General features: G+C 44.2%; 1 protein-coding gene across 2 annotated transcripts in view; it reads left to right on the top strand.

Moving 5' to 3' along the window:
• The window catches only part of LOC124141803 (E3 ubiquitin-protein ligase COP1-like), a 39,917-nt gene that overhangs the window by 15,573 nt on the left and 6,509 nt on the right, over positions 1–17,835 (top strand). The window contains exons 4-15 of one of the 2 annotated variants that reach the window (XM_046509925.2): positions 974–1,038; positions 2,603–2,716; positions 10,014–10,082; positions 10,368–10,427; positions 11,074–11,115; positions 11,845–11,931; positions 12,832–12,946; positions 13,590–13,725; positions 14,715–14,775; positions 15,154–15,236; positions 16,150–16,258; positions 17,018–17,105. In XM_046509925.2, the coding sequence (XP_046365881.1) occupies positions 974–1,038; positions 2,603–2,716; positions 10,014–10,082; positions 10,368–10,427; positions 11,074–11,115; positions 11,845–11,931; positions 12,832–12,946; positions 13,590–13,725; positions 14,715–14,775; positions 15,154–15,236; positions 16,150–16,258; positions 17,018–17,105 (1,029 nt within the window). The remainder of the gene's footprint in view (positions 1–973; positions 1,039–2,602; positions 2,717–10,013; positions 10,083–10,367; positions 10,428–11,073; positions 11,116–11,844; positions 11,932–12,831; positions 12,947–13,589; positions 13,726–14,714; positions 14,776–15,153; positions 15,237–16,149; positions 16,259–17,017; positions 17,106–17,835) is intronic. The other variant, XM_046509926.2, reaches the window with a different exon arrangement.

A 17,835-nucleotide genomic window follows, 5' to 3' on the forward strand; every position in this document is an offset into this window, starting at 1 on the left:
GTCACTCCTGGGACAGACACGGTATACCTGAAGGTCTTACTAGGTTGATTTCTCCCAAAATGCCCAGTGTGGGTCCTGGGGTAGATAAGGTCCCCAGCAACCTATGCATGTCGTAAGTGGCGAGTTAAATGATTGGCTCTGATTTTGTTTATTGTGTCTCTTTGTAGCCTAATGGCTTGGATGTTGCTCACAATATCAATCACTGGTTTGTCTGGTCCAGACTAAATTATTTACTGGCTATTGTCTTATAGGTGGAGTGTCATATTGCTGAGTGCAGCATTATATAAACAGCAAACTTTAAGCATGATTTTAATCATGTTTATCATTTCCACATATATGGTACTCAATAAAAGTTAAGGACCTCTCTATTCTTTCATATTACTATAGTTAATCTGTCCTGTGACAGATAACCTATAGTAATAATGAAAGAATCATGTAGTCCTTAACTATTTTTGAGTAGTATGAATATATTAAAGGGCATGTTCGTGTACGTTCTTGTCCGAAAGGTTACCAAGGGGCAAGTTATAAAAGGCACAAAGAGTTTTTAAACTTTCCTTACACTTCCAACCCGTGAAGATCCGGGGTAGAATAGGTCTTCAGCAACCCATGCTTGCCGTAAAAGGTGACTATGCTTGTCGTAAAAGGATCCGGTTGTCAGGCTTGCTGAATTGGTTTATACATGTCATCGGTCCCAATTGCATGGATCGATGCTCATGATATTAATCACTGGATTGTCTGGTCCAGACTCGATTATTTACAGACCGCCGTCATATAGCTGGAATATTGCTGAGTGCGGCTTTAAACAACAAACCAAACCAAACCAAACCTTACACTTCCAGAAAATTAATCTCTGATGAAGATCATGTGGTTGAGTAACCTTTTAGGCTTATGTGTCATCAAGTTCCTCTGCATCTGATACCAGCCCGTGCATCTTGCTGCTCTGTGTGTTATGTTTTGTGCCACCATGTTTCAGTGAATGAGCTGATTCTCAAGTACAAGGGAAAACAGGAGGAAAAGAAAATCAAAATTGAGCAACAGGTATGTAGTTGTAACTGATCTTGAACCTTTCATTATTGGAGCTCCCTGTGAATATCTAGGTCCAAATTGGTCTTCAGCAACCCTTGCTTGTCGTAAGAGGCGACTTGGTTGATGTACGTCATTGTATCCCAATTGTGTTGATTGATGTGTATGGTGTCAATCACTGGATTGTCTGGTCATGACTTGATTATTTACAGACTGTCGTCATATATCTGGAATATTGCTGAGTGCGGCGTTAATCAACAAACAAACATTTTATAAGTCCTTAATTGCAAAATTTGCTTGAAAGGGCCTCCAATTCAGACAAGATGCCTTGAAAAGGCCTGGAATTAGTCATAAACATGATAAACATTTCATGTCGATTTATTTGCAATTTTGCTTTTTAATAATAATTGTTGTGTTCATATTTCCAAGGAAAAAAACATTGGTACCTGCTTGACTGCTAAGAATGTGAGTGTTGACATTAGAGTTACCTTGCGTCCACACTCGAGCTAGACGGGTTGGCATACCCTGGAGCCCTTGAGCTCCTCGCCTCCAATGAGCTGCTTGGAGAAGGACAGGGTACCAGTATACACTCAAGCATGCCATTCACATCAACTTGGAGGGGCGGTTGGGTAGCCCAGTGGTTAAAGCGTTCGCTCGTCACGCCGACGACCCGGGTTCGATTCCCAACATGGGTACAATGTGTGAAGCCCATTTCTGGTGTCCCCCGCTGTGATATTGCTGGAATATTGCTAAAAGCGGCGTAAAACCATACTCACTCTCTCACTCACATCAACTTGGCTTTTTCCACCTAGCCATTCTAATCACCTCGGCTATTTCACGCTTTGCTGAAATGACGTTTTTCATTATTAGGGTTTTATGGTTTCCGGGTTTTTATTGCAATTTTTCTGCAAATGGGTGTCTTACTTTGTACTATTTAATACATACTTGTGAAGAAAATAGTAGATTTACTTCAGAAACAACACGCACATGTATCATGTGTATAGAGAGTCCTTCAATTTTATGTATCCTCATGCTTAACCATGGCGTCTAGGAGAACATCATATACAGGAGAAGAGGAGTTTTACTTTTGTGGATAAGGATATGTCAGCTGCCTTTCCCTTGGTAGAACTGAACTGATAGTGGGTGAAGGACCGTCAGGTGGGAGGTGTGGGGAAAGAGAGAAAGATAACATTGTCCATTACCAAGAAGTCAGGTAACAACAAGTACCATCTTTTAACGTCTTTTGGTATGACGCGGCTGGGGATCGAACCCCGGACCTTCCGCTCTCCGGGCGGACGCTCTACCATTAGACCACAGAGGCGGTCCCATTACCAAGAACCCTGGAGTCCTACCTGGAGTCCTACCTGGAGTCCTACCAACTTGAAGGCCAGAGTAGGATGGAGCCACAACTTTGTGGAGGGCCACATGCTCTCTGTCCAATGTAGGACGCATATTGCAGAGAAGTTGCATCCCATTCCAACAAACAGTTGGATTAAAACAAGAGACATTTTGTGAGTGTGAGTGAGAGTGAGAGTGAGAGATTATATTACAATTATAATTATTATTATTTATTATGTAGACTTGTCCTGGTCCTGCTGATCTGGTGGACTTGGTGTCGGAAGATAACCTTGACCTTGCTAATGTCAACCAGCTGCTGGAGTTCCTGGTACACAAGAAGCAACAACTAGAAGCTGTGAGTACTTACAACAACATACTTGTCACAGTAGCCTAGTGGTCACTGGTTTTCACTAGTATTCTGGGAACACTAGTAGCTCAATGGTCTAAGGCACTGAGCATGGCTCTGAATCTTGGTTTGTCAGCACATGGTCTGTTTTCATGGGGTTTGATCTATTTCAATGTGGGATGTCTTTGTGAAATCTGATACACATGGTTATGGTAAATTTGGAGGTTGTGAACTTTGCCCCTCATTAATTGAGTTAATTGAAACCCGTGTTTAAAAATGGAAGGTTCTCTGGGGTCATTTGGGTATTTTTGGTCTTTTTTTCCTCTAAAATCGTTGACTTAAAACATATGGGTTATGGTAAGGAACCCTTGACTTTCATGTTTCTGTCTTAACCACTCTCATGGTAGCAGCATGTTAGTCCTGTTTAGACAGGTCTGGACAAGTGAGTGAGTGAGTGAGTGAGTGAGTGAGTGTGTGTGTGTGTGTGTGTGTGTGTGTGTGTGTGTGTGTGTGTGTGTGTGTGTGTGTGTGTGTGTGTGTGTGTGTGTGTGTGTGTGTGTGTGTGTGTGTGTGTGTGTGTGTGTGTGAGATAGTAATACGAAAGAATCAGGTGGTCCTTAACTTGTTTTGAGTAGTATATTTACATGCTGCTGTTTATAATTAATTGCCATTATTTTTTAACTTATCCTGCATTACTCCGTATTGCATTTACTGCTATGTTTGACAGAGAGACGAACTGTGTGAGATCCAGCTGCTGAAGAAAGTTGTCCCAACCAGCCCAGGAGGCAGCGCCCTCTCACAGTCGGCACGTGACCCGGAAGTCATGACGTCACACCAAAAGACATAACTGCTTTGTCACCTCCACGGACGGACGTACTTTGTATCCCTTGTGGAAATTAAAGCTTATTATTTGTTTTTTATATTTTGCGTGTTTCTACATTCATTATATGCTGCTACATTGTTACCTGTTATGGGCCGTGACCTTAGGGTCTTCCCATTCGTAAATTGTAACGTTTATCGCTCGTCTGTGGCTCACGTCACAGTAATTTACGGGCGCAATGTTGTTCCCGCCATTTTGTTTTCTTTCCCGCCATTTTGGTCATTCACCACGTGGCCACGTAATGTCGTGTTCTGCGTTTTGAATTCTCTCTTTGGCTTGGGTAATACATTACATTTATGTATGTTGTTTTGGTGTGCTTAAAGCCTTGCCTTTTCGCTACCTCTCAGCGTAATTGTTTCTTCTCATAAACTTCAATATAATACGAAGTTTATGAGTTACATTATGTCTCCCGTACTCTGTGGTTTTGCCACATGGTTACGTGTTTGCTTAAGGCTTTGCCTTTTCGCTCCCTTTTAGCGTACTTGTTTATCTCATAAACTTTAATAAAATATACTGTTTTTGAGTTACTTTATGCTTCCCATACTTTGTGATTGGCCACACATTATGCTTCCCGCACTTTGTGGCTTTGCCACATAGTTATGTTTTGCTTAAATTCCAGATTTTCTGCCTCGCTGCACTTGTTTCCGCGGGAACAAATCTGGTCGGGGCCGCCCCTTTCTGCCGTGATTGTACGACGCCCTGTACTTTCACAAGGCAGTGCCGATGTTGCAGTCATTCGTCGCTGTGATCCTTCAGCTCATGCGAGTATCCAGGACACACCTCGCTCAACGTGCTCGTCGACCCCCACCTACGTTGACGGCAGCAGCGCTCAGCGGAGCTTCACGGCGGCTCCCAACGTAGAGTCTGCCTCCCATGGCACGACATACGACCGTTCACGGTCTCCTACTCCACCGGCGGCTCCAGCGCTCCCAACGTAGAGTCTGCCTCCCCTGGCACGACATACGACCGTTCACGGTCTCCAACACCGTCAACGCTGATGTCTCTCTGATGACGCGGCGCCTCTGACGACGCGGCTCCCGGCGCTCCCGGCACCTCCGGCGCCTCAGATGTCTCGGCGCTCCCGGCGCCTCTGATGACACGGCGCCTCCGGCGCTCCCGGCACTCCCGGCGCCTCTGATGACGCGGCGCCTCTGATGACACGGCGCCTCCGGCGCCTCTGATGACGCGGCGCCTCCGGCGCTTCTGATGACTCGGCGCCTCCGATGTCTCGGCGCTCCCGGCGCCTCCGATGACGCGGCGCCTCCGGCGCCTCTGATGACACGGCGCTCCCGGCGCCTCTGATGACTCGGTGCTTCCGGAGGCGCCGTGTCATCAGAGGCGCCGGGAGCGCCGAGACATCGGAGGCGCCGGAGGCGCCGAGTCATCAGAAGCGCCGGAGGCGCCGTGTCATCAGAGGCGCCGGAGGTGCCGGGAGCGCCGGAGGCGCCGCGTCGTCAGAGACGCCGGAGGCGCCGTGTCATCAGAGGCGCCGGAGGCGCCGCGTCATCAGAGGCGCCGAGTCATCGGAGGCGCCGGAGACATCAGCGTTGACGGTGTTGGAGACCGTGAACGGTCTCGGCGCTCAACAAGCTTCATGACTTGTTCATGACAAGCTGATAACTCGGCGCCGCTTATGTCTCGGCGCCTCTGATGTCTCCGCGCTCCGGCGCCTCCGCATCCTCTGATGTCTTCGGCGCTCAACAAGCTTCAGATCAACAAGCTTTATCAAGCTCAGATCAACGAGCCGACCATCCGATCTTCTACTGCGGCTTAAGGGGCACCATCGGCAATCGCCTCCCCGGCGCCACTGCCCTCTTCTCTTGCTGCCGTCTCATAACTCGTCACACGGAGAAGCATGGTGAAACAACTGTCGCCGCTCCTTTCGCTACTCTCCCGTCGGTCTTCGGGATCGTGACTATCGTTCTACTTCCTGGGTGGAATCATTTCAACCAATAGACAGTTGGTCTGATTCAACTTGCCCACTGAGACGTTATCCATAATCCCGTCGTTTAAAGCGCTATGATTCCGGAGAGATAACCTGCGGGTTTCCATCGAAACAGAGCGTCATGTGAACAGCGTCTGTATCAGATTCGACGACGACATCCACTTACAAAGAGTTTACTTCGTCGACATCGCAGACATCAACGCTGTTCTACCCTACCCTAGCGCCAGCGTTCCTGAGAGAGACTCTTCCTCGGCGCTCCCCGTGTTTTCCACGACGCCCATGGGGTTCCGTGTTTTATCGCAAAACTCGGGTACACCACTTGATCGTCTCTCACACAGTTCATTGAGGATTGTCTGTGTGTGGAGTTTGCACCTCAGTTCCGACTCCAAGGCGGTTTTCTCGGCTACTGCGCAGAGTGATTTACATGTCACGTGTCAAGTACTCGGACTGTCATCAACTCCGACCGGATTTAGGTCAACTTACCATGGCAAGGGGTGCCATGTATTTCTACAGATTGGTTTCCATGTCTACCTGTACGCTTGGTGATACCACTCAACCAGGCGCCTGTCGCAGTCCATCCATGCACGGTTGTTGGAAACAATAGACCTCCTCTACCAACACGGCTGTCACGAGGAACCTTGTTTCATCAACCCTTCGCTATAAGAACGATAGCGCCTATAGGCGTTCAAGGGATGGAAAAGATCGCCTTCCTTCGTCCGGTTTGATCTTTTCGACTACGACAGGTAGTCCTATCTTCCGCCTTGACTACCGGACACAGTGTCGATTTGATACTTAAAGTCCCTCGGCCGTCCCACTGACCCCTGTTGCATACCTGCCTCGTATCGTGTTGTCGTCCTCCATCGTCACCTCGATATAAGAACAGGAGTACTTATACGCCGCTTCAGGGATGAAAACGATCTCATTACTTCGTGCAATGGCCATATTGCCTCGACTTCCTACTACCCGGTTACGTCGATGCCCCGGCGGTCGATTGTGAAGCTGGTTTACTTCGTCTACTTGAGGTTGGCTCGCAGGCGATCACACCTTTTTTCCGAATCGTACCGACGGTACGCAATCACAGACCCCTGTTGCTGACTACCTCCCCTGCCACCTTGTCAGTGGCTAGTGGCCCACGCTAGCCCACATTGTGACCACCTGTGATCCAGAGATCAACACCATTGGCACAGCAACAGCCTCGAGATAAATGCTTATCCAGGACGGCACTTGCTGACAGTGCATTCTCGGTCACGCCCTGTTGATCGTGTCCACTGACGACGTCACCGTAGTGTGGTGTTTGCGGACCCAGAGTTCTCGCCCCTCTCCCGGCGCCACAAACTCGACCGGCGCCCCCGAGAATCACCATCTTCGGCGTTCCAGGCGCCTCAAGCTCTCCGACGCCTCACGCTCTCCGGCGCCTCGGGCCAGACTATGTGAAACGGTCGACACCCCAACCCTAGATCTGTTTGCCTCATATCTGAATGTGGCCAGCTGTCGTCTTCCATTCCACCTGTGCCGGATACGACCGCTGTGGCAGTCGAAGCCTTCCATCGTTCCTGAGAAGGATTACGCGCGTACGCTTTTCCGACTCCGGTTCTCCCTCCCACGGTTCTTCAGAGATCCAGGCCACTCGACCCCTGCCATTGACTTTGGTCTCGCCTTATTGGTCAGCCAGAAGTTGGGTTATCGACCTCCGAAACATAGCCAGAGACAACCCCTGGAACTTCCGGTGTGGTCCAACCTTCTGCTCCATCCACACGGTCTGTTGCCACACCCTCATACCCGCATGTTATCGTCTGCACGCCTGACACACATGCAGAAAGCCAAGGGCTATTCGGCTAGAGCGACCAAGGCTATTGCTTCAGCCCACCGTCCATCTACAGGGGGACTGTATGCTGATAACTGATGCTTGTTCCAGGCATTTTGTTCTGACAAACACCAGGATCCGATGACAGCGTCACCGCAGATCCTGGATCAGTTCCTTCTGTACTTGTGTAGCACCCATCGGTTGAAGGGCTTACCACCCCCACATACCTGGTCGCCATCTACTCCGTTCTGGCCATCCTGGACGATCGGAGAAAGACGAAAATTCCCGACCTACGGGCCTGGCTGCGCTCGTTCAGTCTTGAAGACCTGAAGACCAAGTTCGGACCGCCTGCGTTGGATCTGAATGTGGTCTTCAATACCCTTCGAACCACTCCCCTCGTCTTCCTTCTTCGACCTTAAGTAGAAGACGGGTGTTTCTACTGGTTTTGACTACTGCCGCTCGAGTCCATGTACAGCACGCCCTCGACGCCTCCCATGCCCGGTTCGAATGCGGTACCCAGGGCGCCGTTCATCATGGACCGTACTGGGACGTCAGCGTAAAGATTCAACTCCCAGGACAGCCTGATAGATCATTCCTTGTCCCCTCCCCCCTCGTCCAGTGTGGGTGCCGAGGATGAGGATGAGCGTCATTATGCCCAGTAAGGGCACTGAAGGTTATTCTACGATCTAAAGACTGCCGCAAGTCTAGGAAACACCTTTTTCTGCCGGTCTCCCCTTCGTCGCTGTCGTTGGTCAGCCGGAATACTTTTCCCTGTGGCTCCGGGCGGTCATCCTTAAAGCGTATGAGCCGCCGGATTGGACCCTCCCCCCAAAGGCTATTACCTGAAATAAAATGAGATCAGGGCGATCGTATTTACACTGGTTCTTCACGGTATACTGTTCCATCCCGTCGTTCAGGGAAGCCTGCTCGTGGCGATCGGACACCGCCTTCACCAACCACTACTTCCGTGATGTAGCCTTGAAAGTTGTCGCCGGCGTTCACAGTTTTGGTCCCTGGTTGTAGCCCAACAGGTCATCTATCTCCGACGCCACTGATTCTCCGATACCCTGAGCGGGGCTCGTCGACCTTTCTGGTGTTTATCACCCCAGACGAGACGGCTCTCTTGCGTTCCGCATTCGCTCTTAGGTCAGTTTTAGTTTTGGGTTACCCGACTCATTCTATTGCTGTCACCTATCCGGGTTTTACTTTTTGCATCAACTCTCGTTTCCTGACGACAGGAATGGTAGTAGATGTGGTCACCGGCGCCGACGCCGACGCCAACGCCGCTGCTTCTCTGGTACCTGAGCGGTGCCCGTCGACCTCACCGGTGTTCCTTGCCTCCAGCCTAGAGGGCTCTCCTGCGTTTCGCATTCGCTCTTGGGATTGGTCGTAGATTTTGCCGCCGACGCCGCTGATTCTTCGATTCCCCGAGCGGGGCCCGTCGAACTCTCTGGTGTTTATCACCTCAGATTAGCTCTAGGTTCTACTGCGTTTCGCTTTCGCTCTTCGGTAAGTTATATATTTTGGCTACACGCCTCATTGTATTTCGGTTACCTATTCGGGCGTTTCGTTTTTGCATCGACTCTTGTTTCCTGAAGACAGGAATGGTCGTAGATGTTCCGGTCATCACTTGTATGCGGTGCGGATTCATCGGACCTTGACGAGGGTTTAATATGGTTCACATCTGCAAGTATGCCCACCGGCCAAGCCGTCTGATAAAGATGCAATACGGAGTAATGCAGGATAAGTTAAAAAATTTAGTAAAATCTAAATATTTTTTACATTTGTATACTTATCCTGCATTACGAAGTCTAAGTGCCCTCCCTTTCGCTACGCTACCTCCCCACGAAGTTTCAGATGTTATGTTTAAAGCAGTTATGTCTTTTGGTGTGACGTCATGACTTCCGGGTCACGTGCCGACTGTGAGAGGGCGCTGCCTCCTGGGCTGGTTGGGACAACTTTCTTCAGCAGCTGGATCTCACAGAGTTCGTCTCTCTGTCAAACATAGCAGTAAATGCAATACGGAGTAATGCAGGATAAGTATACAAATGTAAAAAATATTTAGATTTTACTAAACTTGTGTAGCATAAATAGTTTTTATTATATCATTAGATATGAATCAACACTTGAGACTTGATCATAGACAGATGAAGTATAAAGCCCTGAGAACAGTAGATAAAACATGCATGCTGCCTGTGATGTGTGATAGGAGAATTACATACTGCCTCTTTGGGCACTATTACTGTTAACTCTCATTGGTTAGAATATAAATTGCAAGTGATTCCATGGCATTTTATTGGCTATCCAAGTATTTTGTTTGCATCTGTTTCCACAAACTGAAAAACACATTAGGTTACGCTAATTAACAGACTACTGTTTCTTGATTGGTTGATAATAGAACTGTCCGGCTTGTGTTGCATTATTGCGATGAACGATGTCGCTGATTTCATGTAATTGTCTACAGTTTTGGTGTATTAATGATAAAATAAACAGTCTGTGAAGTTGTTATTGTTGAGAATTGACTTCAATATGTTTTTGAGTTGTGTGAAATGATTAGGATGCATGTAATAGCCCAAGAAGAATCACCTCGACTGTTTGTCATGGAAGAGCATCTCTACCCTTACACATACATTATGACAATCAGTAAGTAACTCCTACCATATAATATTTTTTTCAGGATGGTAAATTAGCTGAAAATATTATTCTGAAGGAATTTCTGCAGCGAGTACGACAAGGGAAACAAGATGTAAGTATAGTGATTTATCTGAGAGTGCGAGCAGTGTTTGTTAAAGGTTCATAGTTGGACATAAAAAATGCTCTTCTTATGTTCAGTTTCATTACAACTAAATCATTAATTTTCTTGATATTTTAAATGACTGATTAACTGTTTATCATGAGCATCTATGACATCGCTGATAATCATGATAATGCTATCTGCCACGACCAGATTGCCTGACATGGCTGAAATATTGCTGACTTGGCATTAAGCAACATCCACTGATTCTCTAACAGTAGTTTTGTTTTTCTTCAGGAACTGGAAAAGTTGAATCGGGATATTAACCTCCTAGATGAGGATGCCAAAAGAGTAGATGTAAGTCTGTCTGTGGTAGAACTAGTGTTGTCCACCTCCTAGTACATGCTGTACAGTAAATACATCAGACATTTCCATACCTACTTCTAATACCACTGAATCCTCCCGATTTGCCCCACAAAAGCCAAACCCCTGGTCTGATTTTGCTGCTTAATTTCTAAACACCATTCCAGGGCGGTCGGGTAGCCTAGTGGTTAAAGTGTTCGCTCGTCACGCCGAAGATCCGGGTTCGATTCCCGACATGGGTACAATGTGTGAAGCCCATTTCTGGTGTTCCCCGCCGTGATATTGCTGGAATATTGCTAAAAGCGGCGTAAAACCATACTCACTCACTCACTCTAAACACCATTCCCCTGCTTGTGGGTTTTACCAAAGTGGTAAACATCTAAGACCTGCGTCACTTCAGGCTTTGTTACCATATCAAGCTGGCACGTTGTGATATAACTGGAATACTTTTCGAAGCGGTGTTGGTCTTGTGTAGGATCCCAATGTAGCTCCAGTATAGTGATTAAAGCCGCAGATTGTATGCTATAATATTGAAAAGTTACCCTAATCTGTATGTTATCATGTCATGTAAATGAGTTTATAAGCTAGTGCTCCAGTACTTAACCAATGTCGTAATTGTTTTCTTTCATATCATCAACAGGATTATATCAACGAGCAGCAAGAGAAATACACAGCATGTCCAGTAAGTAACTACAAGGCATTCTACCTCAGGAGATATTTCAACATTTTGTAACGGTTGGCAAGGGAATTGACACACTAGATGTGATATATGGGCATGTCAGATTATGTGGTCTGTAATTGTTCATCTCCTTTCTGATGACATCAGGGTTAAAGCGGCGTAAAACTTTACTCACTCACTCACTCTTCAATTGTCAAACAAATAATCCTTTCTCGTTTTATCGGTCTAAAGACAACATTCTCCCTCTGACATATCTATGGGAGCAGTTTGAATGTTTGATGTGGGATAACTTTCATAATTGTTAAAGTTTGAGGCACAACAGGTCTGCAAGTTTTCTGTCAGACAATATCCACTTTTCAGATGACTTACAGTTCAAGTCAATAAACAACAGCTCTAATTGTCACTGTTCAAACATGGTTGGAACATGTGTTGAGCATGTTTAGCGATAAACAGTCAGTTTAACATGCCACATGAAAGCTCTGTCACACCAGCAGCTTTATTTGTCATTAGAATTAGCCTAATAACAGAATCTCAACATTTTCATGATTATGTTGATTTCATTTATTTAATTGTGGGGTCGTGGGGGGGTGGCTCAAATATGCATAATTATGTTTTTTATTCTACATTATATTTTGGAACTTCTCACTAAGCATGATTATATGTGAGGAAAAGTGTCAGTGTAGTGTCATTCTCTACTGGAGAAGGATGTGTATCTCGGACTGTTTGTTTCAGGACCATCTTGTACCAAATGGCTTCGAACCTATTAGGCCGTCCATTAATGAATCCATTTGTCAAGATGGTTTTAACGGAAGTAAAAATGTGAGTACTGTTACTTTAGTTGATCATAGGTAGAGTTTGTTTCAAGAATATAAACATTTGTCAAGTTGATAAAGTTCCTGCTATGTGCCAGATAAAAACTTTCGTTTTGAAGTCTTTTTTGTTTCCATCTAGTTTTTCCATTATATTTGTGCATTTCAGTTCCTTTTTCCTTAACTTCTATATACAAGTGCAGGTTCAACTAGCGCACTGGGGATATGGGTGGCCCCGTTGTCTAAGGCAGATGTGATCTGCAGAGTTGCATCCCTTGTGCATGCTTTAGACCTATAATCGTGGGTTCGAATCCTGGTTTGTCCCGATAATGTTTCTAGGTTTGTCAGCACTATACCCATGCTCATGGGTTTCTCCACAGTTGGAAATGCCTATGCCATGCATCACTTTGGGCTTTGCTACCATATCATGCTGACATGCCGTGATATAACTGGGATACTGTTTAAAGTGGATATAAACCCAACTCACTCACTCAACTGGCTTACTAATGTAGCACTGTGAAATATACTGTGCTGAATAAGGCCCTGTTATGTTCCAGGAATCAATCAATTAAAGTTTGTCATGCTGTATGAATGAAGTCATGTCTTCATGGACTATATTTTTGGCATAGACATGATAAGAGGGGAACTTAGAATTATATAAATATTGGATTATCATGATTATAGTGCATGATCCATATTAGTTGGTGGTGACCATGGTGATAGTGGGATGTGTTCGGGGGATTTGTTTTTTGGAAGCTGGGAACTTTGTTCAAGCCTGTTTCCACATAGGTTCGAAAGAAGAAGGAAGAAATGCATAGTGTGATATAGGATAAGTATAATAAATATACAATTTATTGTAAAATGTACAACATTGTTTTCTTTTCTTAATCAGTTCTCTGTTTTTTGATAGGCAGGGAAATCGTTTACTCAAACAACAATGGCATCTCGGAGGAAGCAGATCAGCCAACATTTTGAGGATCTTGAACAGTGTTACTTCGATACAAGAGTAAAAGGAGTAGCTACAGGTGAGATCAGATGTGATTGACGTGAGTAATTCAGGTTCTCGAATCTTTGCTTGTGTTGTCAACCATGAGTGTCCCTTGCACAGGTTATTTACAGTTCGCCTTGATATGGCTTGTATATCACTGTTACTATGGCCATGATGGCGTTTAACAACATGTACTCATTGTTCCATGTAGGATCTGGATATTTTGTTGTAATATGATGTGTTTCACTAATTATTGCAATAAATATGATTCATGAGGCAGCACACAGAACGTCAATGATTGTGTTCCATCCTCAAGATATGGCTGAAATATCGATATGGTCATATCGATATGGTCACGATATGGCTGAAATATTGCCGATGTGACTTTAAATCTTAACTCACTGACTCCATTCTCTGTGGTAATTACAAGATACTGAACTCAAAGATTCCTGGTTAGAATAGGTCCCCAGCAACCCTCAAATGGATTGGGTGGTCAGGCCTGGGGACTTGGTTGATGCCTTATTGACAAATGCTTATGAATCACTTGTCTGATCAAGACTTGATTATTTACACACTGGCATCATATAGCTGGAATATTGCCGAGTGTGGCATTAAACAAACAAACACACAAGATGTTTTTTCTCAGCTGTATTGTGACTGGTGACCTCATTGTGTTCCAGGGGATGATTCTCATGATGGACTCCGAGAGTTCACAGACAGTCTTTCAAAGTTTACTCGCTTCTCTTCATTTCGACCTCTAGCTACTCTCAGCTATGCTGTTGACCTTCTCAATGGTGGATCCAGTATAGTTTCAAGGTCAGATTTATGAAACATTTTCAGAACATATCCAGAGTGGTGGTATAGCCTAGTGGTCAAAGCATTGGCTCATCATGCCGAAGACCTGGGTTCAATTCCAAACATGGTACAGTGTGTGACAATCATTTTTGGTATCTCCTGCTGTAGTATGCCAGGAAGAATGAAGACAATACCAAGCAGTGTCTGACACTTACACTGGTCCTAGCATATTTTCTTAAGAACCAGTAAAAAATAAATAAATGCTGGACCGGTGTTATAATACATGTTTTGGGGACGAACAAAGTAATTTTAGTTTGCACTACTTTTGAAATCAGCGATAAATCAACTCTAAACTCAAAGCAAAACCAGCGAAACCAAAGAAGTCTTTTACTCAACCGGAGGAATGTAATGATATCCCTAACTATCGATGTCTTGCAATCATTAGCCCTGCAATTGTACAATATCAATAGCTACTTAAAAATGCCAATAGTATTGTTAATAGTATGCATAGCAATTGATAGTTTCAATAGTAGCAATTAGGTTAAATAATGCATAAAAAACCTCAGTTTTTTACAGTCAAATTTCAAATGTGCCCTGTGCTGCATAGCAGTTATTTAGACAGCTTCAGATTAGAGTAATGACCCTTTGGTTTGACCACTATCGCAATACTGTTGAAATAGTGTGGGGGTTCTATTGCAGTACAATTGCAATAATGAAAATGGCCCCAATAGTCACCACAACAGAAATAATAGAATGCTTACAAGCACATTTTATACAGTTAAGTTTTGAGATTGTAGGTAGGCATCTGTTTCAAGTACTGTAGACTGTGCTTTAACTTGTTAGAAGCAGTGAAGGTTTTAATGATGATAGGAATCTTGAAACACTTCTCTCATCATGTCCCTGGGAGTATATGATAGAATAAAGCATCATACTGTGATATTTGAGAATTGTATGTCATATTTTCTTTTCCGTTTCGTCTTATTCACTTACTGAACTGTTCTATTTTTCAGCATTGAGTTTGACCGAGACTGTGATTATTTTGCCATTGCTGGCGTTACCAAAAAAATAAAAGTAAGTTGACACTTTGTTAAATAGTACATCAGTTTATAATTCAACATTTTGAGGATTGGGTGCCCACAATGGCAGCAGAGAATGCTTTATTGATGATGGAAGGAATGTGATTAATGGTTTCTGGTTTAATTAGGCCCTGTTAATAACTTGGTATATCCTGAGAATGTGTTACGAATCACTATTAAATAGTGATAATAGCAGGAGTTCACAAAAACGTCAGCGTATCCTGCCCATCAGGGGCAACCATCACAAACACATGCAAAGGCATGTCAATTGACCTGTATCACATTAAGAATTGAAATAAAACTGCTCAAAGCAGCTTAATCAACTCAGTCACTCACACTCTCCAAGCTGTATGTTTCCCTCTTTTCTTTCCAGGTATATGAATATGGTACAGTTATCAAAGATGTTGTAGATATACATTACCCGGTGGTGGAAATGCTGTGCAATTCTAAAATAAGGTAAGAATATTATTAAGTCTTTGATAGACATTTAGAAGTTGGAAGAACATGAATATATGACACTTATTTTATTGAGAACGACTTCATTTTACGTTATCCTGACTTATTCAAATTGCGTATCTCTTCTTATTCCCGAAACATAGTAGAAACTTCTGTGTTCCCAATGAACAGAACACATCTCACCCCAACGCACCCCTCTCACACACAAGCGCACCGGAAACATGTGCCATTGGAGAGAGCAGGGATGGTGGGATGCTTCAGCGTATGAGTCAGGATAAGTCAAATCTGGTACGACTTAAGTCCAGAGCATGGATTTCTGACATTCTGGCTGCGGCTAGTGCCAGGAGGAAGAAGGTCTTTGTATATAAGAAAGTATAAATGACATTTTTAGAGTTACATCTTGCCCCTTCATATGGGCCTTTCAGATTAAGAAGTTGTTATCCATAAAAAAGTGTCATGTATTCAAGAATGTTATGTTCTATGAAAAACAGTAATGTTCAATTTAATCTTCAGTATGACGACTGATTACTGAAGTCATTCAGTACTTTGAAGAATAGATAATTATCAGGATAGACATATGTGTGGTACACAAGTTTTGGGCCAAGATTCTGATTTTAAGATTTGAAAACAATAGTTTATCCTTGTGGGGTGAAAAGGAGAACAAATTTTTTGTTCTCAGACAGTGATAATTGCCTTGACTGAAAATAATTTTCATTTAAACATCTATTTGTTCTTAGTGGAAATTGGCTACAATGTAGTTGGTTTCTAGTGCAGTTTGCCTACAATGTAGTTGGTTTCTAGTGCAGTTTGCCTACGATATACCAGGTTTCTAGTGCAGTTTGCCTAAATTCAGCCAATTGGTCCTAGAAGTATGTGTTGAAGTGTGTAAACCTGTGTTGTATCTGTCATTCAGTTGTGTGACTTGGAGCGCCTACCACAAAGGGATGCTGGCCAGCTCTGATTATGAGGGAACAGTCACGTTGTGGGATGCCTTCACTGGCAGCAAGGCCCGAATGTTTCAGGTAGGTTAGCTTAGTGCCAGCTCACTGGGCTTGAAGGCTAGAATTGATCCTCAGCCACCTATGCTGGTCACAAGAGGCGACAAAATGGCCAGGCTTCTTGACTTGGTTGATGGCATGTCCTTGTATCCCAATGGATTGTCTTGTCCTGACTTGAATACTGTAAATCGTGGAATTAATGCGTCTCCTAAAGAATGCTTAACGGCTGGCCCCAAGCAAAAAATGCGACTCATTATGAATGCGATAACTCCCTCCTCTCAAGCATCAGTGGATTTATTTCTTAAGAAATTGTCAGGTTTACAGGAGAATCCTCACCTTGATCCAACCTTACATCAATCCAATCACACACTAAACAGCATCGCTTATTAGCGCTGATTAGAGTACTTCTGCTAAAACAATACATGCGCGCTTGCTTGTGTCGGCCTTTGACGCAGAACAAAGAACAAAGACACTGTGTTGCGTGGGTGGCGTCTGTCTGGACTTGCAGGTGTGATCAGTGATGACATAAGTGAATAGAACTCTTGTCTTGACCCCAGCAGTGACAATGGCAATGAAACAAAATTTCCGAATTGCATCATGGTTGGGGGGTATGTCCTCTCCTGATGACTCTTGATAGTATATTCAGTGACTGGCCATGAGCTTCTATATGCACTATTTCTTGAAATTGTATCAAACAATATATATATGATGATGAGATCTGTGTGTTGATGTGCTGGTGTGTGATCTCAGTGTGTAGAGTACCTTGTGATTGTTACATTTCAGGAGCATGAAAAGCGTTGTTGGAGTGTGGACTTCAACAGAATGGATCCCAAACTTCTAGCCTCTGGCTCGGATGATGCCAAAGGTACAGGTTAAGTATTTTTAAGATAATCTAGTGAACTCTGGACACAGGAACCTCGATAACTTCATATCTGATGCTCAGACATCATTGGATTCTAAATAAGTCAACTAGTCCTCTTCTCATTTTGGACTAGTGGTTTTCTGTAGGATAAGTAGTTAGTAGGGCTGGGAAGATGCATCAACTGTGCGATACGATACGTATCACAATACTTGCATGTGGTCTTATCTGTGATGCGTAAGTCATCTTTTTCAAAGACAGGATGACCAAATATCTGGCACACTAACGTTTTACAGTTGGCAATGTCAAGTATGCCACAATGGGTGAAAATATTTATGTTTTCACAAGTAAAAATAAGTGTTTGGTGTAACATTTATTAAAGAATACATTTTAGTGCATGATTGTGAATGATACTGTACGTGTATCAAGAAGTAACAAAATTGCGATCCACTGATGCATCGGTGTTTCGTCTCATTTAGCAGATGAAATATTTACCGTCATTATTACTGGCACTGGCTAAGCTGTAGTTGGGGCTGAATGTCACTTTATCCTTGTAATCTTTGTTGAAATTCACCCGAAGGTATTCTAGATTTGAATAGGTCCCTAGAATTAATGGATCAGCTTTTCAAGCTTGATGACTTTGATTGTGAGGCTTCTTACCCCAACAGTATGAATGTACCATTGCTCATGATATCAATCACTGGATTGTCTGGTCCAGACTTGATTATTTACAGGCTGCTGT

Source organism: Haliotis rufescens, unplaced genomic scaffold (assembly GCF_023055435.1).
Source record: "Haliotis rufescens isolate VD_foot unplaced genomic scaffold, xgHalRufe1.0.p SCAF_8, whole genome shotgun sequence".
NCBI classification, from domain to species: Eukaryota; Metazoa; Mollusca; class Gastropoda; order Lepetellida; family Haliotidae; genus Haliotis; species Haliotis rufescens.